General features: G+C 42.9%; 1 protein-coding gene across 4 annotated transcripts in view; it reads right to left on the bottom strand.

Moving 5' to 3' along the window:
• FEZ2 (fasciculation and elongation protein zeta 2) overlaps positions 1-22,048 on the bottom strand; it is a 59,602-nt gene extending 37,554 nt beyond the window's left edge. For 3 of the 4 annotated variants that reach the window (XR_775893.3, XM_010595864.3, XM_010595865.3), the window contains exons 1-3: positions 21,386-21,652; positions 15,018-15,126; positions 2,067-2,183 (exon numbers count right to left, since the gene is read on the bottom strand). Coding sequence is in view for 3 of the 4 variants with exons in the window: in XM_010595864.3 (XP_010594166.2) it covers positions 2,067-2,183; positions 15,018-15,126; positions 21,386-21,645 (486 nt within the window). In the remaining variant the exon portion in view is untranslated. Of the gene's footprint in view, positions 1-2,066; positions 2,184-15,017; positions 15,127-21,385; positions 21,653-21,962 lie in introns of those variants that run through there. The other variant, XM_064277213.1, reaches the window with a different exon arrangement.
• Between the last annotated feature and the right edge of the window lie 1,983 nt (positions 22,049-24,031).

Genomic DNA, 24,031 nt, shown 5'->3' with positions numbered 1-24,031 from the left:
ACATTCCAGAACCAGATCATAAAGTTACAGTTAAAAGAAAGCAAATAACAGAAAGTTTACCACAAACCACATGCAAGTGCTTAATCGAAAGTTATTTAATTAAACTGACATAAAATTCAGAAAATACAAGTGTAAACAACTTAACACATAAAGCAAGAAATCACCTTTATGCCAGCAAAACTCTCCTTTAACAGTAGAAAAATAATTTCATATATTAATTCAGTGACAGTTAAAGGGATATTTAAAGATGACTTAAAATGTAGTAGCTTAAAGAGAAAAATAACTGCACAAAAGCAGGAAGTTTTCATAAATACGCCTGCTGTTCAAGCAGTAAGGAAATCTGCTATGACGTGCCCTGTTGCTCAACTCCTAAAGAGCATCTTGCCCTGTTTCAGAGTCCAAAAGTGGAGCAGAATATAGAACTCAGTAAGAATTTAAAGGAAGGCCAGAAAACCATTTGATAAATAGAAAATAAGACCTAAGAGTTTAAAAAAAAAAAAAACTACTAAAGAAAATACAATTAAATAAATGAGCAAAATAACGCAAGCATATTTAACATGCTTTATCGATCAGCAAGCTGAACAGGTCCACAGTGAGGGAAAAAAGTAAACCTGAAGCAGGTTTATTGTTAATTAGTGAGAAACCAGAAACCAAGCCCCTTGCTATCAAGTTGATTCCGACTCACAGCAACCCTACAAGCAGAAGAGAACTGCTCCCACTGCAGGGCTTCCAAGGCCGTAATGTTTACAGGAGCAGAATGCCACACCTTTCTCCCGCGGAGTGACTGATGGGTTTGAACCACCGACAGACAGAGGCACAGCGAGGGTAACAAGTGCAAACGCCTTCCCCGCTCTTGTCCGAGCTGCCTCAGTCAGGCTGCCTTTCACATTTATGTCACCTCAGGATGGTCATTCCATGCCTTATCTCACGCCCCCTTGGACTTGCACCTGGGGGCAAATGCCTCCCTCTGCATCACCCCCCTCAGTACACCCGTGATCCCCGACCTTCTGGTTAGCAGCCGAGTGCTTAACCATTGTGCCACCAGGGCTCCTTAACGTGGGAAGATTTTCCAAAATAGGCCTAACATTGTACAAAGTACGATGACACCCAGCAGAGGCTGCAGAATCCGTTTCTCTAAGTCTTTAACACAGGGATGGCTTACAGTGCTACAACAGATTGCTGAAGGGACAACGAACTCTCAGGGTCACTTTGCCTGGAATACCATGCTACGCCTCAAGACACCGCCCTGATATATTATTACCTTGCTTTTTGCACCACACTCTTTGTAGCCTAGAACAATCCAACCACAAATATGACTAAAAAGCACTCCAATGACACGACAACAAAGGGGCATGCAGCGTTCTTCTTCCTGGTTTCTCTTTGATGTACTCTTGCCAACCTTGCCATAGTAAACATCCCCACTGACCTTGCCGCTGCAGCCTAAAAATGCCGTTTGGTGGAATTCACAATTCGAGTGGCCGTGGAACATTTTATTTCAGAAAGAAGTTGCATCACATCGGGACAACCCAACAGAGGTGGGAAGAGTATTCAGAAAACGGGAAAGCTGACTCAACTAGTTTAAAATGAACACAAGGCTGGCATTATCAGCGCATTCCACAAGAATAATGTTCACTTCTTTCTAGGGTACACAAACATGTACTTCTAATAAATGCTAATGCCTTTTACCCAGGGTTTTATAGAAACAACATAATTTTTACAGGGATATATCGTCATTGGCCCGTGTCTGGCTAAATCCAAAGAAAGTAGGAAATCACAATATATTTTAGTTTAAGCAATAAGCCTCCCTTTGTAACTGGCCGCACTGTTTAACAATGCCTATTTTAGAAAATTTTCTCAACTAACATAATCCCATCTGCTTCAGATAACATATACTGGTTTGTTTGTTTTTTTTTTAATGGAAGAGATAGATACCTGTTAAGCCTACAAAACCATAAAACATAGAAAAATAAGTAAATTCTCACAGCCCACAATCTACTGTCACACTAAGAGATCTTTTTCCAGCTCGGACTCCCTTTTCCTTCTGTTGAGGGGTCTCTCCCTCCTACCTGATCTGCAGTGAAGAGGGGCTCCTCGCTGACACAGGAGACAATGATGGAGTGCATATCCAGCTGTTCTCGAAGTTCCTCATCATCTGATGTATCAAAGAACAAACTGTCACTGATCTAAAAGCCAAAATACACACTGTTAAAAACAGGGCATTCAGATCACAACGAAGTCAGTCTCCAGGAAAATGAGCCCGTGGAGGAAAGCATCTGACAAGAGCATTTCCTTGAAAGAGGAGAACTATTACAGTCACTGCCTTACTTAACTACAGACCAGGCCGTGTGTGAAGTGCTGTACAAGTCCATCGCCAGCAGAAACAAGAGGAACATAGATTCAACATAAAGCCACTGAGGCGCTGCATACTTCCCCTACTGCCCAATACAGATACCTTCTTAGCTGTTTTCTCCCATGGCAGAAAGAGTGCTGTAAAAGCTGACTGAGAAGTAGGAAAAAATATGGTGTCCATTAGCACGTTGTAGTGACAGGGAGTTACAGCAGACGGGGGGGAAAGGAGCCCTGGTGGCGTGGTGGTTAAGCGCTACGGCTGCTAACCAAAAGGCTGGCAGTTCATAATCTACCAGCGGCTCCTTGGAAACCCAGTGGAGGCAGTTCTACTCTGTCCTATAGGGTTGTTATAGTCAGAATTAACTCCACAGCAAGAGGTTTAGTTTCTTTTTTTTTTTTTTTTTTGGTTTTATAGGGGGCAAAGGCAAGTTTAGCAAAAAGAAAACCACACCTAAACACATCAGAGTGCAACTATAGAACAGCGGAGACTAAGATCTTAAAAGCAGCAAGATAGAAAAGTGATTCCCCTGTAAAGAAATAAATTTAATGAAATAAAGATATTATAATAATATAAAAAAGGCATGTTCAACAAAAAATGTCAGCCTTCAGTACAGATTACACCTCAACATAAAGGAAACAAAAATCCTCACAACTAAGACCAATAAGTGATATCATGATAAGTGAAGAAAATACTGACGTTGTAAAGGATTTCATTTTACTTGGATCCACAATCAACACCCATGGAAGCAGCAGTAAAGAAATCAAACTATGCACTGCACTGGGAAAACTGCTGCAAAATACCTCTTTAAAGTGTTAAAAAGCAAAGACATCACTTTGAAGACTAAGGTGCACCTGACCCAAAACATGTTTTCAATTGTCTCAAATGCATGTGAAAGCTGAGCAATGAATAAGGAAAGCGGAAGAAGAACTGATGCCTTTGAATTACTATGGTGCTGGCAAAGAATACTGAAGATACCATGGAATGCCAAAAGAACAAAGAAACCTGTCTTAGAAGAAGTACAGCCGGAAGGGTCCTTACAAGTGAGGATGGCGAGACTTCGTCTTGTATACTTTGGACACGTTATCAGGAGGGAGCAATCCCTGGAGAAGGACGTCATGCTTGGTAAAGTAGTGGGTCAGCAAGAAAGAGGAAGGCCCTCAAGGAGATGGACTGACACAGTGGCTGCAACAATGGGCTCAAGCATAGCAATGATTGTGAGGATGGTGCAGGACCATGCGGTGTTCCGGTCTATGATATATACATTCGCTATGAGTCGGAACCAACTCAATGGCACCTAACAGCAAAGCAGTTAACAATCTCATAGACTGGTCTATGTTAAAATTCCACAGAAAACATTAAGATGGTCACTTGTAAACTAACTGCTAACATTCAGAGTAAAAGACAAGTAATCAACTCCTGGCAAGCACAATCTGTCCATGAGGGTCTCACTTAACCCTTCAGGTTGAACATCTCTGCTTCTAACTAAGAATATATTCCAAACTTGAGGTACTGGTGGTTCAGTGGTAGAATTCTCATCCTCCACGTAGGAGACCCGGGTTCGATTCCCAGCCAATGCACCTCATACACAGCCAACACCCATCTGTCAGTGGAGGCATCCATGTTGCTATAATGCTGAACAGGTTTCAGCAGAGCTTCCACACTAAAACAAACTAGGAAGTAAGGCCTGTCATCTACTTCAGAAAATTAGCCAGTATAAACCCTGTGGATCATAACTGTTCAATCCATAACCAATCTGCAGGACTGCCAGCGTTTCATTCCATTGAACATGAGTCAACTTGAGTCAGGGGCTGACTTGACAGTAGCTAACAACAGTTTCAAACATCTTGAAGCTGAACTGTGTTGGGGATTTTCTGTTTGTCCCACTACCACTATCCGCTCTGTTCTGTGCCTCAAGACACTGACCTTTACAGACTGCATCAAAAGATTCCCTTGACTTCTGGGTTCTAGTTAGGTCACACAATATTGGAAGGTACCAAAGGGAGGATGAGGGCTGCCCTTTATTCCACTGGCCCCCTCCCTGCCAGACTGCCACTGGTCAGCAGTGGCTCTTTACCAAAGACCACAGCTTGGCAATCTGCTCCCGTAAAGATTACAGCCAAGAAAACGCTACAGGGCAGTTTCACTCAGTCACATGGGGTCACTATGAGTCAAAAATGATTCAACAGCACCAAACAACAACAAAAAGCAGGAATTTCAGAACTACAGAGTCATACATTTAGGACTGGTAGAGAGAAATAAAAAGAAAAAAGCAGGCAAAGGACTGAAGAGGATCTCAAAAAAAATACTCTTTACTCGAAGGGACAGGAATCTCTAAAGATGTGTTACTAAATCTGAAAGCACTTAAGTACAGGTTCTACTTTCAAGTCCTTAATTAAGTAAGATCCAGTCATGCGTTGCTTAACGTCCACAATATGTTCTGTGAAACCCACCATATACCATATGTATTACTGGTTCCAGGCAGTCCATGAGTGATGACTGTCCACTCTTGCACAGCTATAGTTACAAACCAACCCCCATAAAGTCTATTACATTAAAAATTCAAGGTACATACAATGGTTTGTAATAACAAACGGGCATGACCTTGCAACAGGCACCAAAACATTATTTTTATTCCTGTATTATTATGTTACAGATGCTTTAGTGTATCTGGAAGTGTTTAATTTTTTTTAAGCACAGAAAGGTACACTATATACTATACACTAAGAGCTTAGTCCTTAAAGTGACGTCTTTGCTTTTTAACACTTTGAGGAGGTCTTTTGCAGCAGATTTGTCCGATGCAATGCATTGTTTGATTTCTTGACTGCTGTTTCCATGGGTGTTGATTGCGGATCCAGGTAATATGAAATCCTGGACAACTTCAATCTTTTCTCCGTTTATCATTCTTATCAGGAGGCATCAGTCCCTGGAGAAGGACATTATGCTTGGTAAAGTAGAGGGTCAGCGAAAAAGAGGAAGACCCTCAATGAGATGGATTGACACAGTGGCTGCAACAATGGGCTCAAGCAAAACAGCAATCGTGAGGATGGCACAGGACTGGGCAATGTTTCGTTCTGTCGTACAGGGTCACTATGAGGCAGAGCTGACCTGACGGCACCTAACCAACTTGACAACAAACATTGGTACTGAAGGAAGAAGTCCAAGATATATTGAAGACACTGGCAAAAAACAAGGCTCTAGGAACTGACAGAATGCCAGCTGAAATGTTTCAACAGGTGCACTGCTATAAGTGCTCACTTGCCTATGCTGAGAAATTTGGAAGACAGCTACCCGACCAACTGACCAGAAGCGATCCGTATCTGTGCCCATACCAAAGACAGGTGATCCAACTGAATGTGGAAATTATTGGGCAATATTATTAATATCACACACAAGTAAAACTTTCCTGAATATCATTCAAAAGCAGTTACAGCAGTACAGAGACAGTGACTACCTGAAATTCAAGCTGGATTCAGGAGAGGATGTGGTATATCACTGCTGATGTCAGATGGGTCTTGGCTGAAGGCAGACAATGCCAGAAAGGTGTTTACCTGTGTTTTATTGACTATGCAAAGGCATTTGACTGTGTGGGTCATCACAAATTATGGACAACATTATGAAGAACGGAAATTCCAGGGCACTTAATTGTGCTCAGGCAGAACCTCTATATAGACCAAGAGGCGGTCGTTCGAACACAGCAAGGGGAAACTGCTTGGTTTAAAGTCAGGCAAGGTGTGCACCAGGGTTGTATTCTTTCACCACACTTACTCAATCTGTATGTTGTGCAAATAACCCGAGAAGCTGGACTATAGGAAGTAGAACTGGCCATCAAGGTTGGAGGAAGATTCATTAACAATTTGTGATATGCAGACGAAACAACCTTGCTGGCTGAAAGTGAAGAGGACTTGAAGCACTTATTGACGAAGAGCAAAGACCACAGCCTTCACTATGGATTAAACCTCAACATAAAGAAAACAAATGTTCTCATAACTGCACCAATAAGCAACACCATGACAAAAAGAATGAAGTTGTCAAGAATTTCATTTTACTTGGATCCACAATCAACACCCATGGAAGCAGCAGTCAAGATATCAGGTGACGCATTGCATCAGGAGAAAATCTGCTGCAAAATACCTCTTCAAAGTGTTAAAAAGCAAAGATGTCACTTTGAGGACTAAGGTGTGCCTGACTCAAGCCATGGTATTTTCAATCACCTCATATGCATGCGAAAGCTGGACAATGAATGAGGACTGAAGAAGAACTGATGCCTTTGAATTACAGTGTTGGCAAAGAATATTGAATAGACCATGGATTGCCAAAAGAACAAACAAATCTGTTTCAGAAGAACTACAGCCAGAATGCTCCTTAGAAGCCAGGATGGCCAGACTTCATCTCATATACTTTGGACACGTTATCAGGAGGTATCAGTCCCTGGAGAAGGACATCATGCTTGGTAAAGTAGAAAGAGCAAAAAAGAGGGAAGACCCTCAATGAGATGGATTGACACAGTGGCTACAACACTGGGCTCAAGTATAACAACAATCGTGAGGATGGCGCAGGACCAGGTAGTGTTTCCTTCTGTTGTACACAGGGTCACCATGAGTCAGCAGTGATGTATCATATATTTTTTACAAAAAAAAAAAAAAAAAGGCAGAGAGAGACAGTAGCTGCTGATACTGCTTATACACAACCAAACACCTCACAGGATTTATTTTCTTTGTTCAGAACTTTAGGGCATGATTTTGTAAGACATTCTAGTCAACTGGCCTTAAATTGTTTTCAGTGCTTCTATCCTACCTCCTAGTTTGTTGTGTAGTGCCTGAGGCCTTAAAAGCTTGCTAGTAGCCATCCAAGGTACAACAATTGAACCAGTATTCACCTGGAGAAGCAGAGGAAGGAGAGTCGGGAATAGCAGGAAAAAGTGAAATGAATGTCTAATTGCCTCCATGAACAACTGCATCCTTTGCCAAGAGACCAAAAGCTCTGGATGGTGCCTGGCTACCATTACTGAACAATTTGATCAAAGATTCCATAGAAGAATCCTGATCAAAGAGAGGAAAATGTGGAACAAAAATTTCAAATTCTCATGGAATCCAGACTTTTTGGTGCCATTGAGGCTGGAGGACCCCCCTCCCCAAACTACTGCCCTGAGGAAATCTTTAAACCTTAAACCTAAACTATCCCCTTAAGTCATCTTTAAACCAAACAGTAGTTTAGCTTAATTAGTAAAGAATGTTTGCCTTGAGTACTGCACTCTTTTAAAAAACTATCTATATGGGATCAAACTGACAACAGCAATTTGAAAGGTTATATGAGAAGTTTAGGGGGTAGCGACTTTATGTTAATTTGGTAAAATAATTTGGAAAAGGATATGGAAAAAGATGGCACAACTCGAAATATATAACCAATGTCACTGAATTGTACCTGTAGAAATCGATGAATTGGTATATTTTTGTTCTGTATATTTCTACCAAAAATAAATATGTATAATTCATAGTTTAAGTACACCAAAACTGTTAACAGTGCTTATTATCTTCACTGAGGGGATAAAGGGCTCTTTTTGGTTCTTCGTTATACTGTTGGCTTGGTCTACATTAATACATATGCCTTTATAACCATATGGAGTCCCCTGGTGTCACAGACTGCTAAGCGCTCAGCTAACCAAAAGGTTGGAGGCTTGAATCCACCCAGAGGACCCTTGCTCTACATCCAAAAGGTCACAGCCATTGAAACCCCCATGGAGCACATTTCTACTCTGACACACATGGGACACCATGAGTCGGAACTGGCTCAACAGCAGCTGGTCTGGCTTGGTTTTGGTAATCATATAAGATTTTTATTTTAAAACTAAATTTTGCATTTCTATCAAGTTCCCAGGTGATGCTAATGCTTCTGGTTAGGTACCAATTCTGAGACCACAAGTGCAGCAGTGGTTCTCAAAATTCATGATACATAAGAATCACCTAGGAATCTTGTTATAATGTAGATTCTGATTCAGTATATCTGGGGTGGAAATGCAAATTCTCAGCAGGGGTTGGACTTGGAAAGAACTAACTCAAAGCCCTAGAATAAAGACATCCTCAGACATGCAAGTTCTCAAAAAATCTACCTCTCCTGTACCTTTTTCAAAAACCTACTGCAGAGTGTATCCACCAAAACCAGGAGAAAAGCCAAAGAGAAAGAAAACACAGGATCCACTATAAGAGAAAGATGAAAAGAATTCTTGCATTCGTGGTGAAGGGAAGGTCCCAGAATCGTCACTATAAAGCTAGAGTAGGAAGTAGTCAGTTCAGATTAGAATTGCTATGGCATAAGGCATCAAGAAAGGCTAAGAGAGAGCCCAGAAGAACTAGATGGTGCCCTGCTACCACCATTGACCACTTTGACAGGGATTACAATAGAGGGTCCCAGACAGAAAAGGAGAAAAATGTAGAATAAAATTCAAATTCACGACAAAAAAAAGACCCGATGTAATGATCTGACAGAAACTAGAGGAACCTCCAAGACTACAGCCCCCAGACATCCTGCTAACTCAGGGCTAGGGTCACTCTCAAAGTCCACCTCTCAGCCAAAGATCACGCAGGCCTGTAGAACAAACAATGGCACACTTAATGAACGTGCTTCTTAGTTCAATCAAGTATCTGAGACCAAATGAGCAACACCTGCCCAGAAGCAGCAACAAGAAGGCAAGAAGGGCCAGGAAAGCTAGACGAATAGACATGGAGAACCTGGGGTAGGAAGGGGGAGGGTAGGCACATTGTGAGGATTGCAACCAATGTCACAAAACAATATGTGTATAAATTTTTAAATGAGAAACTAATTTGCACTGTAAAAGAAAAAAAAAGAAAGGCTTAGAGGAGATTGGCTGATAGATTACCTAGCTGTGTACAAAAATGAATTTTAAGGCTCTGTTGAGGAGGACTGGGTGAACCAACTATCAACTAAGTAAACCACAAAAAAAGGGCAATTATTACCCTATCAAGAACAAAAAACATACAAGAGAGGAAATTTAACCATAATACACCGAAGTAGGTCAACTGTGAATACCTGAATAGTCAAAATAATGTGAATGATGACTAATCAAATATTGTGATATAATTATACTGGGAAAATGGGAAAGGGGAAGTTTTTTGAGGATTATAATGTTGGTGACTGGGATGCTAAATCCTCACCCTCTTTGGTAGAAAGTAAAAGGATAAGACTAAGATAAAAAAATAAATGGTATGAGCATATAATCTACTAGAAGAAACAGCTGAAGTAGTTGATAGTGGTTGTCTCTGGTAAGCAGCAATCAAAACCCATTGCTGTTGAATCGATTCTGACTCACAGAGACCCTATAAGGGGCAGAGGACTGCTTTTTCATTTTAAATCCTATAGTTCCAGTTTACTTTTCAAGTTATGACAGTTATTCCTTTAATAATTTACTTTTACTGAGAAAAGAGGCGGGTCAAGGTGCTAGGATCTTGATGGGAGTGCATATTTTACTTTGAGATTGTGAAGTGGAAAAAAGTGCCACAATATGGTGACAAGCGCATGCGGATGATGTGAAGCAGACCTAATAGTCATCCTCATTATCTCTAAGCTTTTATGCTGTAGCTTGAGAACCACAGCTTTATTTTTCCTCTTCTGACCTATAAACAATTAAAAGTTTTAAAATTATCCTTAAGAAAGATGCTATTGTCTTCTTCTTGTTTCTATTCTTGAAGAGATAAAGATGCATAAGGCAAGGACTCTGTCCTTGAAGCAATGCCTGATAGAAGGGAAGATGATGACACAGAAGATGCTCCTGAACCAAAGTGGTCTAGAAGACTTCACTCACATGGGCACATTCAAGAATAGCAATGGATTCGGAATAGGTTTCCGGTGACTGCCAAAACACACAGATGATACCAATAAGCCATCAGAATAAATTTCCATGACAACAGAAACAATGATCCCAGATCATCCTTCCAGAGAGGGAGCCAAGCCCATTCCCCACAGACATGGCATATGCTAAGGGCTGGAATCCCTTTCAGGCTTTGAAAACTAACCTTGCCTGTCTGGGTGTCATTATTCACTCTCCCATTCGGCATAAATGTGCCTTAGTAATTGCCAAGCATGCCTACCACCCCTTCCTGAGCTGGTGGTGCTGCTTCCCTGTAGGAAACTGAAGATGCGTCCAATGGAAAAAATGTGCCCACATAAGATTTTGGAATGTACCAGTTGCCATGCTTTAGAACAGACCCACCAAGTTTTGAAGTGTGCCACCCTAAACTTCAATGAAAGAAAAGTAGAAAACTGAAATCTAGCAAGCTGAAGTTTCCTGAATGTTTTTCTCATCTTAACGCAAAATAAAAATTTAAAAAAAAAAACCTCCCTCCGTCAAGGAAAAAACTTCCTATACACCCTGTTTTATAACTAGAATAATCCAAACAATTCTTCCAAAGGTATATTTTCATACTTCCGTCATGGAAAGACTAGAGGTCCCCAGTGGGCCAAAGGTAAAACAAATTTCCCAGGAAAATAGACTATCTAGGACAATGATATAGCTGCTTCTTACACAGTCCTTACTGTCCATTTGTTCTTCAGGAACTTAAGTGTGCCACTTCTTCCAGAGGAAGAGAGTTCTAATTTCAGTTCCATTCATTCATCATCTGATAGTTATGTCACAATATAAAATCACTTCAATGTGCTGAGTTTTTCCAGATAAGGCTTTTACAATAGTACTAGTACAAATAAATAAGTCATTACAAATTACTGCCCTTGGAGCCCCAGTGGCGCAACAATTAAGTGCTCAGCTGCTAACCCACCCAGCAGGAGAAAGGTCTGATCATCTGCTCCCGTAAAGATTACAGCCAAGAAAACACTATGGGTAAGTTTTGCTCTGCACATGGCGTCACTATGAGTCAGAATCAACTCCACCCTTGGCTATACCATCACTCTGGCATTGAAAATAACATTCAAAAGGCAAAAAAAAAAGAACGCATTTCTAAGATACAGTCTAAAAACAATACAAGATGATGTACATTTTACTCAAAGAAACTAGATTATCGTATTCATCCTGCTAATTTACTTCTCTTGGAAACTGTGTCATGGATTGAATTATGTCCCCCAAAAATATCTGTCAACCTGGCCAGGTCATGATTCCCTTATACGACTGTATGACTGTCTACCATTTTATCATCTGAAGTGATTTCCCTATGCGTTGTAAATCACTATGATGAATTGAGATGGAGTAGTGGCAGTTATACTGATGAGATACACAAGATTAGGTTCTGTCTTAAGCCAATCTCTTTGAGATATAAAAGAGAGAAGCAAGCAGAGAGATGTAGGGACCTCATAGCACCATGAAAGCAGTGCTAAGAGCAGAGTGTGTCCTTTGGACCTGAGGTTCCTTCTCTGAGATGCTACCAGGCCAAGGGAAGACTGAAGACAAGGACCTTCCTTCAGAGCTGACAGAGAGAGAAAGCCTTCCCCTGGAGCGGGCTCCCTGCATTCGGACTTCCAGCCTACTGGACTGTGAGAGAATAAACTTCGCTTTGTTAAAGCCATCCACTTGTAGTATTTGTTACATCTAGCAGCACTAGATGACTAAGACACTATGAAAGTATCCCTTGGGTATTTTTTAGTATGTCAAACAAAAAAAGACTCACTGACTGGCTAGTGTGGATTCGGCACTATGTTAAATAATGTAGAGAGTGGTTTTTAAAAACTCTGAGCTTACAGTCTCACTGATGAGGCCATTCGTTGGGTCATTAAACAAACACTTCCAATATATGCCAAGCACAGTAGTAGTTACTAAAATGACAAATATGAAGATACCTAGGGGAAGTCACAATCTACTGACAGACCCAGTTAGTAAGAGAAGACAGTAACGACTGCAGACATGACAAAGCACTGTGGGAGCCCCAGGACCAGCATGCAGGTGACAACTGGGTTAAATTCTGTGGGACACATAACAAGGCCTTGAAGACTTCACCCATCAGAAGCATAACTGATTCCCACAAAGAGGAACACATTTTCCTCCCCTGCAGGGGCTAAGGCCATGGCTAAATGGCCATCTGTCAGATGCTAGGGATGGGGATCCCCCGAGTGAGAGGTTGGATTAAGTGTCCTTTAAAGTCCCTTCCAACTCTAAAATTGTATAATTCCATGAGATCAACAGAGGCTAAAACAGTAACAGGAATTTTCAGAGAAGAAGGGAAACTTGAACTAAGCCCAAAAACGTTAGCAAGGATCTAAATAAGCAGAGAGTGTAAAATACTTCATTTTGTTCCTTGTCACTAAATGTATGCCAGGTCAGTCTGCAAAACAGCTTTACAGGGTGAACAATTCAAAGAAGCAGCAAGAATTCTAGAGCCACCAGAATACTGGAAAATATATTAAGAATTCTAGCTTTTACAAGAAAATAATAGGTAGGAGGCTTTCCTGAGTCATATATTTAAGAAAATCATTTTCATGACCTATACTACTTAAAATACTGACAGCCCTACTGCACTGTACTCCCAACAATCACACCATTAAACTTAACAAAATAGAGAGTGTGCCAGAAGAAAGAGCTGGCATAGTTTACATTGTTATTTGATAAGGAACTTAAATAGGGCCTAAAATTGTAATCTAGCTATGTTTCTTATGAGCTTTAAATAAACCTAACACTTCGATTTTCCATTTAAAGTAATTCTCTTCCCTTTTCCCACCCCCACCCCAACTGTCCCAACACCTGTGCTCACACTTCTGATTCAAGGCATCTTCACTTTACAATTCCACAACATAAACATTAGCCTGAGAGAGGACAAGTTGGCAGCCCTTAAGAACTGACATGTCTTTTAAAGGTTCCCCAATATTCACAGGAACACATTGCTTTCTGACAACATGTCAGGTCCAACAAGCCATTAAATTCAAGGCTAACTCTGTACTAATTTCCAGCACCCTCAATACATTAAAACACAGGCTAGCAAGAGACAGAAAGGGCCACATGAACCAGCAACTACATCATCCTGAGACAAGAAGAACTAGATGGTGCCCGGCTACAACTGATGACTGCCCTCACAGGGAACTCAACAGAGAACCCCTGAGGGAGCAGGAGAGCAGTGGCATGCAGACCCCAAATTCTCATAGGACCAGACTTAATGGTCTGACTGAGACTAGAAGGACCCCGGTGGTCATGGCCCCTAGACCTTCTGTTGGCCTAGGACAGGAACCATTCCCGAAGCCAACTCTTCAGACATGGATTGGACTGGACAAAGGGTTGGAGAGGGATGCTGGTGAGGAGTGAGCTTCTTGGATCAGGTGGACACTTGGGACTATGTTGGCATCTCCTGCCTGGAGTAGAGATGAGAGGGCAGAGGGGGTTAGAAGCTGGTGAAATGGACACAAAAAGAGAGAGTGGAGGGAGAGAGCAGGCTGTCTCATTAGGGGGGGAGTAATTGGGAGTGTATAGCAAGGTGTATATGGGTTTTTGTGTGAGAGACTGACTTGATTTGTAAACTTTCACTTAAAGCACAATAAAAATTATTTAAAAAAAAAACACAGGCTAGGATTCTCACTAAGTGTTCTCAGCACATCAAAATAGTGTTATTCAAAGACACAATCTTTGATGGTTACAAGGGAGGGGACAGGCAGAGATGGAAAAACACTAAACAGACAATAGATAAGTGGTAACTTTTGTGAAGGGTAAGACAGTACACAATACTGGGGAAGCCAGCACAACTTGTACAAGGCAAGGTCATGGAAGCTCCATAGACATACACAAACTCCCTGAGGGACTGAATTACTGGGCTGAGGGCTGTGGGGTCCATGGTCTCAGGGAATATCTAACCCACCTGACATAACATAGTTCATAAAGAAAATGTTCTACATTCTACTTTGGTGAGTAGTCTGGGGTCTTAAAAGCCTGTAAGCAGCCATCTAAGATACTTCACTGCTCTCATCCCTTTGAGAGCAAGAGAGAATGAAGAAAACCAAAGATACAAGGGGAAGATTAGTCCAAAGGTCTAGTGGAACACAACTACCACGGCCTCCACCAGACGGAGACCAGTACACCTAGATGGTGCCTGGCTACCACCACTGAGTCCCCTGACAGGGATCACAATAGAAGGTCCCGGGCAGAGCTGGAGAAAAACGTAGAACAAAATTCTAACTCACAAAAAAAACACCAGACTTACTGGCCAGAGACTGGAGAAACCCTGAGAGTATGGCCCCCGGACACCCTTCTAGCTCAGTAATGAAATTACTCCTGAGGTTCACCCTTCAGCCAAAGATTAGACAGAAGGCAGAAGGGGACACGAAAGCTGGTAATAAGGAACTCAAGGTCAAGAAGGGAGAGTGTTGATATGTCGTGGGGTTGTTAACCAATGTCATAAAACAATATGTGTACTAACTGCTTAATAAGAAACTAATCTGCTTTGTAAACCTTCATTTAAAGTACAATAAAAAAAATGTTATTCAAGCTGGAAAAAAATGCTGATAGGTGCCAGTCATATACAAGTGATAGAAATTTAGCTAAATATTCACAAGTGAGCATGCTGGGCAAGAACTGGAGGAAAGTGCTAGCAAGTTGATAGCAGGGGAGACAAAACTGCAATACAGAACCACTCCAATTTCATACACTTGGAAATAAGAGGCAACACAATGAATGTGTCTTAGTTCCATTCTCAGAATCAGTTGTTCAGAAACTACTGGTCTAACTTACCCCTTTTTCTGAGAGGTTCAGAGTAAGCAAGTGCAAGGTCCTGGTGTGGGATGACTTCCAGTCCACAGGCATTACGTTTCCATAATTATCTGTCAGAGCATTCCAAATCCTCAAAAAGAAGAAAACCACAATCAACAAACATTAACATTCCACATGTCTTTTATTAAACAAACATTTATCATAACAGTGGAAGAGGAGTCCCGGGGTCGCACAAACAGTTAACACGTTCGGTGGCTAACCAAAAGGCTGGAGATAGGGATCCAGTCAGAGGCTCCTCGGAAGAAAGGCCTGGGAATCTACTTTGGACAAAATCAGCCACTGAAAGCCCTGTGGGGTACAGGTCTACTGACACACATGAGGACGTCATGAGTCGGAGCTGAAGCAACAGCAACTAGTTTTACCGTGGAAGAAGAACGCCGAGTATTAAAGAAGAAAAACAGAAGGCACATCGTTTCTCAGAAAAACATCACCAAAGTACAGCATGATAAACAAGACTAAATGGAAATCATATAACTGGGCTGACAAGTCCTCAGGAAAGGTAGCGTAGGAAACTCGCAAAGTCAGTATGTGCCCAGCTCCTAGATGTTTACAAACTATTACTACTGATGATAATGGCGAACACTTCAACTGTACTGTGTGCCAGCACTGTCATAAGCAATTTACATATATCAACTCACTTAATCTTTAAAAACAATATTATGTGGTAGGATGCATTATTACCTGTTTTATGGATGAGGAAACCAAGGCACAGAGAGTTCAAGTAATGTTTCCAGGCCACACAGGTAGCAGCCACACCATACTTTACACTTTTCTTTCTGTAACTTTCAAACATATTAAAAAAAAAACTTTGCCATCAAGTCTATTCGGACTTGTAGTGACCCTACAGGACACGGTAGAACTGCCATAGGGTTTCCAAGGCTGTACTCTTTACAGAAGCAGGCTGCCACATCTTTCTCCCACGGAGGGGCTGGTGGGTTCAAACCACTGAGCTTTTGGCTAGCAGCCAAGCATTTAACTACTGCACCACCAGGGCTCCTTCCAAACATATAGACTGTTTCATAAAAGTCAATAATCTCTCTCTAACCAAAGACGTGTTATACTTTCTGAAGAAAAGTACCCCTATTCAGGCTCAATGCGAGTAGAGACAGGGATTTTAAATCTAATTTGAAATATAATAAACTAACAACTAAGACAGAAATGAATGAAAGGAGAAAGAGACAGACTTCGCAATGAAATATCCACTGCAATTACCCTACCTTATTATCAAATGGCAGTTTGGGGCAGCAGTAGGGTAAAACGAAAATGGCACCTGACTGAGATTCAGGAAACACAGACTCCTGTCTCCATTCTTCTGTAAACAAAGAGTCTTTGGACAAGCCCCTTAACCTGTCTAGGTATCAGCCACCCTTCTATAAAATGAGAGGCTTGGACAAGAATAGCAGACATTCCCTCTAGCTCTATTACTCTAAGTATTGATTCAAATGAGTTGCATTGAGGAAAGTCTCAAACACACCAGATATGGACAACAAGCTCCAGTTTCGTGACTGAAATTCAGGTTTCAGTACTAAAGTAACAATCAGCGTAATAAAACATGAAGTTGTATGACAAAAACAGAGTTCGGAGATACAAATGAGATGTATCTCAATCATTGGGCAAGTAAAGTTAAACACTACACATAAAAGCTATTTCATGGCTGTTGTTGTCGTTAGGCGCCGTAGAGTCATTTCCCTATGTACAACAGAACGAAACACTGCCCAGTCCTGCACCATCCTCGTGATTGTTGTTATGCTTGAGCTCATTACTGCAGCCACTGTGTCAATTCATCTCGAGGGTCTTCCTCTTTTTCACTGACCCTCTACACTACCAAACATGATGTTCTTCTCCAGGGACTGGTACCTCCTGATAACATGTCCAAAGTATGTGAGATAAAGTCTCGCCATCCTCACTTCTAAGGAGCATTCTGGCTGTACTTCTCCCAAGACGGATTTGTTCACTCTTTTGGCAGTCCATGACATTCAATATTCTTCGCCAACACCATAATTTAAAGGCTAGAGGTATACAAATGGATGTCATAAGAAAAAAAAAAATCTGAAAATTATAATGGGTATCTAATTGTGAATAGTCCCTGGGCAGCACAAATGGTTACGCGCTGGACTACTAAGCGAAAGGCTGGGAGTTCAAACCCACCCAGAGGTGCCTCAGAAGACAGGCCTGGAAATCTGCTTCTAAAAGGTCTCAGCCACAAAAGCCCTATGGAGCACAGTTCTACTCTGCATATACAGGGTTGCTATGAGTCGGAATCAACTTGACAGCAACTAATGTCAACAATTGTGAATAAGCAATTCAATAACTGGTTGGAATTTTTCCAAGTGTAAGCCACTGGAAAACAAATACGATACAATGGGCACATAAAAATAAGAATACAAGATTTTAAAATAGTGAGGCAGCATACTTGATTTAATGAATAGGGATTTAGTGCTAAAAAGCAGCAGCCATGGGACCACAACTGCCAAATCATAAAGTCCCAAAAGACGTTTGCCTTTGGAACGCACATTCAGCCTCGCTAAAAACGTGAACTCAAGAAGCTCTTGAAAACCATCTCGTTTACCCAGCAAATCCCCATTCGCACAGCTCATTTCTATTCTCCTCTCTGTTGGAATCAGGTCTCCTCTAATGCCAACGTGCCAGGAAAAGATGTTAAGGCCTCTGGGTTGCTAACCTTGCCGGGTTTCTGGTCCACACTTTCCTGGCTGAAATTTTCAAATACTGAGGCAGTGACTGCATATCTAAACCCTGGTCATGAAAGTCAGTAGGATAGTCTAGCAGGTGAAAATAGTCCATAGTTTCTGGGTTTTGTTTTGTCTGCTTGCCTGCTCCTTCTTAAATGAGACTATCAAAAAAAGGACAAGCGCAATGGAATACTTTACCTAGAAGAAGGCATTGTGGGTGAATTTGATCTTCTAAGAAAATAAAGAACAATTAACAGTCCTCTAATCTACCAGGTGCTCCTTGGAAACCCTATGAGGCAGTTCTACTCTGTCCTATCCTATAGGGTCGCTATGAGTCAGAATAGACTCCACGACAATGAGTTTTGGTTTTCATCTCCACCAAGACCAAAACAATTGCAACTGGAAGGACACAGGGCCAACTTACCTGAAAGATTTTTGGAATTCTCCAGTCAAGACATGAACTGTCTCCATGCTTATCATGTACATATTACAACCAATCACAAACAACAGCTCTAGGGAGGTCAAAGTCTGACAACACTGAATCCTGAAGACACCCTTCTAAAGTAAAGCCTTGGTAGATAAGTACACTCTGTATCTAACCAAAACTAAAGCTGGACTCAGAACAGTTAAATAAAGTGCCCTGTTGTTGTTGTCCTTAGGTGCCATGGAGCGGATTTTGACTCATAGTGAGCCCATAGGGCTTTCTTGGCTGTAATCTCTACGGAAGCACATAGCCAAGTATTCCTCCCACAGAGCCACTAGGTGAGTTTGAACAGTGGACCTTTCAGTCAGCAGCCCAGTGCTTAACCACTGACTCAGCAGGATTCCTTAAAATGCCCTAAAGCAAGGGAATATCTGAGAAAAAGAATTCTAAATCTCTAGTGAAAGGAGCATGATGGGCTCTATCAAACAGATTCAGGCACTGGAAAGGGGACAATGACCATGGTGACCAGCCCCAGGCCCTGAACAGAGAAAAAGAAATTTCTTATGTACCAAATCGAGGGATGTGTACTACCAGGAATATATCTACTAAAAACTGTTTTCGAACGTAACAAAATATTTTAAGTTTCACATCAACCTGTGATCTAAACAAAGGCTTAAAACAGACTGCTTCCAGACAGTACTTGTGAGGCAAAAACAGGAACCTCTAATTGTCTACATACAAACCACTGATGTGTTTTGAGTATGTTAACTCTTGATACGTAGTAAATTTTAAAATCCAGAATACGTTGTGAGTTCTAGCGATTCAGGGCAGGTACATCTACACATATATAGCTATTTTTTCTTTCGGAATAGATTCCAAAACTGTCATCTTTGTTGTTGACAGCATGCATATTTGTGTGCATAAAATCCATCATAAATTTTTTTCTCCTCTGCCTGGGCAGAACACTGTGAAGATGTATCAGTAAAAACATACAGTTTTGCCAAAACGGAAAGACAATGAAAAGATCAGGGGTGGCCAAGGGCTCAGGGGGAAGGGTGGAAAGATGAATAAGCAGAGCACAGGGCATTTTTAGGGCAGTGAAACTATTCTGCATGATATTGTAATGGTGACACATGACATTACGCATTTGTCAAAGCCCATAGGGCTGGACAATGCAATCAGTGAACCCTAATGTAAACTAAATGAAATGTTGCCTGGTCCTACTCCATCTCTATGATGGGTTAAAGATTAGACTGCTGTGATCCGTAGGGTTTCCAGTGACTGTCTGGGCATCAATCACCAGGCCTTTTCTTTCTAATTTGGGTTAGTCTGGAAGCTCCACTGAAACCCGCTCAGCATCACAGCAACAAGCAAGCCGCCACTGGCAGATGGGTGGTAGGTCCACAGGAGGTGCACTGGCTGGGAATCAAACTGAAGGCTCTGGCCTGGAAGGTGAGATTTCTACCACAAAACACCACTGACTCAGCTAATAACATATCAGTGATGGTTCCCCAACTGTAACAAATATACCACAGGAATGCAAGATAGAAACAATAGAAAAAACAATGCCTATGGGGTGTATTTGGACTCCGTACTTTCTGCATAAGGAACCCTGGTGGTGTAGCAGTTAAGTGCTTGGCTGCTAACCAAAAGTTTGGAGGTTCAAAGTGTGAGTGGGAATCTGCTCCTAGAAAACCCTATGGGGGCAGCTGTATTTTGTCACATGGGATCACTATGAGTTGAAATCTATTTGCCGGCACCTAACAACATTCTTAAATTTTTTTTTTTAACAACATTCTGCATAATCTTTCTGTAAACCTAAAACTGCTCTAAAAATTAAAATGTATTTAACAACTAAAAGTATATATATATAGTCTCCAAGTACAGCTGGGCCATACACTGCTTAGCACTGTTTACAAGCCCGTTTCCAACTCTCCTCAAGTTCCCTACCTCATCCCTGGTCTATCTCCTCGTTCACAGAGGAAACCGAAGCCATCATGCTGGAACACCGTTCTGTGCCATGGATCCTTCTCCCTCTCTGAGAGAGACTGTGTTCCCTAATCTCTACTCTCTCCACCCCACCAATGCTCTGAAAACCATCCCTACCCACATCCTCAGTCCTCACTCCGTTAATTTTACCTTCAGCCTCTCCAGTAGCTCCTCTCCCCATGTATATACAATATGCTCACTTTCTGAGCTCTCACTTTTGACCATCTTCTGAGGTAAAACGCCGCTTTGTAGTTACAACTTTTACTCCACCACATTATAACTGGGGGTCAGGGTGGTCAAATAAAGTGCTCCAGGAGCTCTGCTGTTGCCTCTTCCCCAGCTCTCATAAATCACTGTGAATTTCTTATCTTTGCATTTAGGTGGCTCTTCCCACTGCTTATGCACTGGCCTCCCCACCACACTGTAAGATCCTTGCCATTAATATCCAGAGCCCTTCCTTTTAGCCTCTGCGGCAGCTTGCACTCTACCTGGACACTCTGCAGGGCCCAATAAATACCTATGGCATAAGTGCTGTTTCACACTTAGTACTTTTAAACGTGGGATATCATCAGCCCAGAACGCCAAACCTTTCTTCACCTGCCAGGCGAACTCCTGCACATTCACCTGGATCCAGTTTTCACAGCTTTCTTTATGAAGGCTTTCCTGACTCTCCCCCACACATCTTTTAGATCGCCCGTATTTTGCGCACATATCCATTACAGCACTTTTCAGACCATACGAATCATGTGTTTTCAAATCAATCTCCCATCCTAGGCTGTGTCCTACTTTAGAAAGACAGTGTCCAGTCATCTTGTATTCCTAGCGCGAGGCACTGCCTGGCACTTAGCAGGAGCTTAGTAACTGCTCTTTGACCGAATGAATGGCGACACACGTGCCCCAGTGGGGACGGTCTCTCACTACGGGCTGGGTACAAGGAGGCTCCCTCTAAACCAAACACCGGCTTCCTTTCTATGAAAGAGGGGACGGAGGGGCAGCGGCGGAGCGTCGAGGCCGCGTGGGAGGCGGGGACCCGGGATTTGATCTCCCAGCTCGCAGGGGCTGCAGAGGCCGGAGGCGCAGTGGAAGCGGGAGGAAGAGCAGGGGGCGGGGACTCCTGGTCCATGGAGGCGGAAGGGGGTGCGGGGAGGAGCCTGCGCCGAAGTCCCGCCGAGGCTGCGGACCTGGCGACGGGGGAGGGAGGGAGGGGAAGGAGGGGCCGCACTCACTCGTCCCCCTGCAGGAGGCTGCGCTCCGTGATGGGCCGCACGGCCGCCCGCGGGGGATCGGCCCCCGCGCCCGACGGCCGGAAACACAGGCTCAGCTTCTCCTCCAAGCTGCGGGCCAGCGCGGGGAAGCCGATACCTCCCCCGCCCGCCCCTGCCCCGGCCCCTGCCTCGGGGCTCGCGTTACAGTTCTCCTCGTCCCGGAAGCTCCGGGCCGGCTCCTGGAACTCATAGAAATCCTGCCAGTCCCCGTCGGCCGCCATCGCCTCCCGGCGCCGCCGCGCGCCCCGCCCCGCCGGCCCCGCCCCGGTCCGCCCCGCCCCGCCCCGGTCCGCCCCGCCCCGCCCCGCCCCGCCCCGGTCCGCCCCGCCCCGCCCCGGTCCGCCCCGACGTCCCTGCCCACCCCCGCCGTCGGCCCCGACCCGACTGGTCCCGCCCCGCCCTGACAGGTCCCGTCTGGCCCCGCCCCTCCCCGGCCGGCCCCGCCCCACCCTGCTGTCTGGTCCTGACGGCTCCCGCCCCGCCCCAGCCGGCTCGGCCCTCCTCGCCGTCGGCCCCGCCTCCAAATACCGTGTCTTACCCCCTTCCTCCTGTTACTTGGAGGTCTTCTGTCCCAGCCACCCAGCTCCCTAGCCTTTCATTTCCCTCCATCTTCTCAGAGTTGACAGTTGGTGCCATACATAGAAAGGACAACCTTCACTGTGTTGAGTCACTGTCATTTCGAAATATCTTCCTTCTTTGTTCTCTTACTGGAAATTTGGCTCAAATGTGTTTAAAATAAAAGATTCCTTTAAGTTGCAGCCTGGGTGGTGCAATCAACCGCTGACATAAAGCTTGACAGTTCAACCCACCCACCGGCTCCAGAAGAAAGGCCCGGTGATCTGCTTCTGTAAAGATTACAGCCAAGAAAAGCCTATGGAGCAGTTCTACTCTGTAACACAGCAGCTTGCCATGAATTGGAATCTACTGGATGGAAGTTTGGGGAAGTGTCCAATTTTGCCCCAAGGTGTTTCCCTAGAGTGTTGTTGTTAGTTGCCATTGAGTGGCCTCCAATTCATGGCATCTTACGTGTAACAGAGCTAAACATTGCTGTTCCTCAGCCATCTTCGTGATCTTTGGTATGTTTGAATTCTTATGTCAATCCATCTCATCAAGTCTCCCTAGTGTAACCCCTCATTAACTCATTCAAACCTGCCGTATGCAGATGACACAACATTGCTTGCTGAAAACAAAGAGGACTTGGAGTACTTATCGATGAAGATCAAAGACTGCAGCCTTCCATATGGATTACACCTCAACATAAAACAAAAATCCTCACAACTGGACCAATAAGCAACACCATGATAAACAGAGAGAAAAAGATTGAAGTTGTCAAAGATTTCATTTTACTTGGCTCAGAATCAATACCCATGGAAGCAGCAGTCAAGACATCAAATGACATACTGCATTGGACAAACGTGCTGCAAAAGACCTCTTTAAAGTTTCGAAAAGCAAAGATGTTACTTTGAGGACTAAGGTGCACCTGATCCAAGCCATGGTATTTTCAATCAACTCATACGCATGTGAAAGCTGGCCAATGAAAAAGGAAGATTGAAGAATTGATGCCTTTGAATTACAGTGCCGGCAAAGAATATTAAATATACCGTGGACTGCCAGAAGAATGAACAAATCTGTCTTGGAAGAAGTACAGCCTTAGAAGCAAGGCATCTCACATACTTTGGACATGTTATCAGGAGGGACCAGTCATTGGAGAAGGACATCATGCTTGGCAGTGTAGAGGGTCAGTGAAAAAGAGGAAGAACCTCAATGAGATAGATTGACACAGTGGCTACAACAATAAGCTCCAACTTAGCAGTGATTGTAAGGATGGAACAAGAGTGGGCAGTGTTTCGTTCTGTTGTACATAGGGTAGCTATGAGTCTGAAGCACTTGACAGCACCTAACAACATACCAACAACACAGTAACCTGGTCCTTTTATAACATTCCAACCAGAATAACAGCCAGAGTCTCTGGGAAATGCTCAAATGGTACAAAATTCATTCCACAAATATTTTATGTCTCCTACGTGCTGTGCTGCATCCTGTGGAACATATGAAGATTAATAATTATGTGAGTTAATATTTGCAAAGCACTTAGACCAGAGCCTTACACTTAGTAAGGGCCACAAATCCACACTGCTCCCTACAAGGGGCTTACAATGTAGTGGGGGGTGTGATAAGACTAACAGGAAATCTCTCGTATGATATAAAAAATTAGTATGATTTTAAGGTGACTTGATTATATAGAGGCAATAAATGCTTAAGAGTTGATAAGAGTGATATCTTTGGACTGGAGTAACCAAATACTTCATTTACAACGTAGGCCAAAGCTGACCATGAAAGGGGAGGTATTTTAGAAAAACAAACCTTAAATTGGAATTGGAAAATAAGATTTTTCCCAGTATACTTTGTCCATCTTTTGACAGCATGGAAACCCATCCTCAAGAATATATGTTAATACCAACATTTTCTTATTTCCCATTCCAATTAATGTTATCTCTTGTCCCATGTTAAACAAAATATTTCTGTGATTGAGCCTAAGAAACTGTTGATAATTACAGGCAAGATTGTTCCCTATTTCCTCCGAAACCTTAAAGGGAGCAAATCCTG

The sequence above is a fragment of the Loxodonta africana genome, chromosome 26 (assembly GCF_030014295.1).
Source record: "Loxodonta africana isolate mLoxAfr1 chromosome 26, mLoxAfr1.hap2, whole genome shotgun sequence".
Classification (NCBI taxonomy): domain Eukaryota; kingdom Metazoa; phylum Chordata; class Mammalia; order Proboscidea; family Elephantidae; genus Loxodonta; species Loxodonta africana.
The sequence above is the reverse complement of the archived record's forward strand: the minus strand, read 5'-3'. Positions and strand labels throughout refer to the sequence as shown.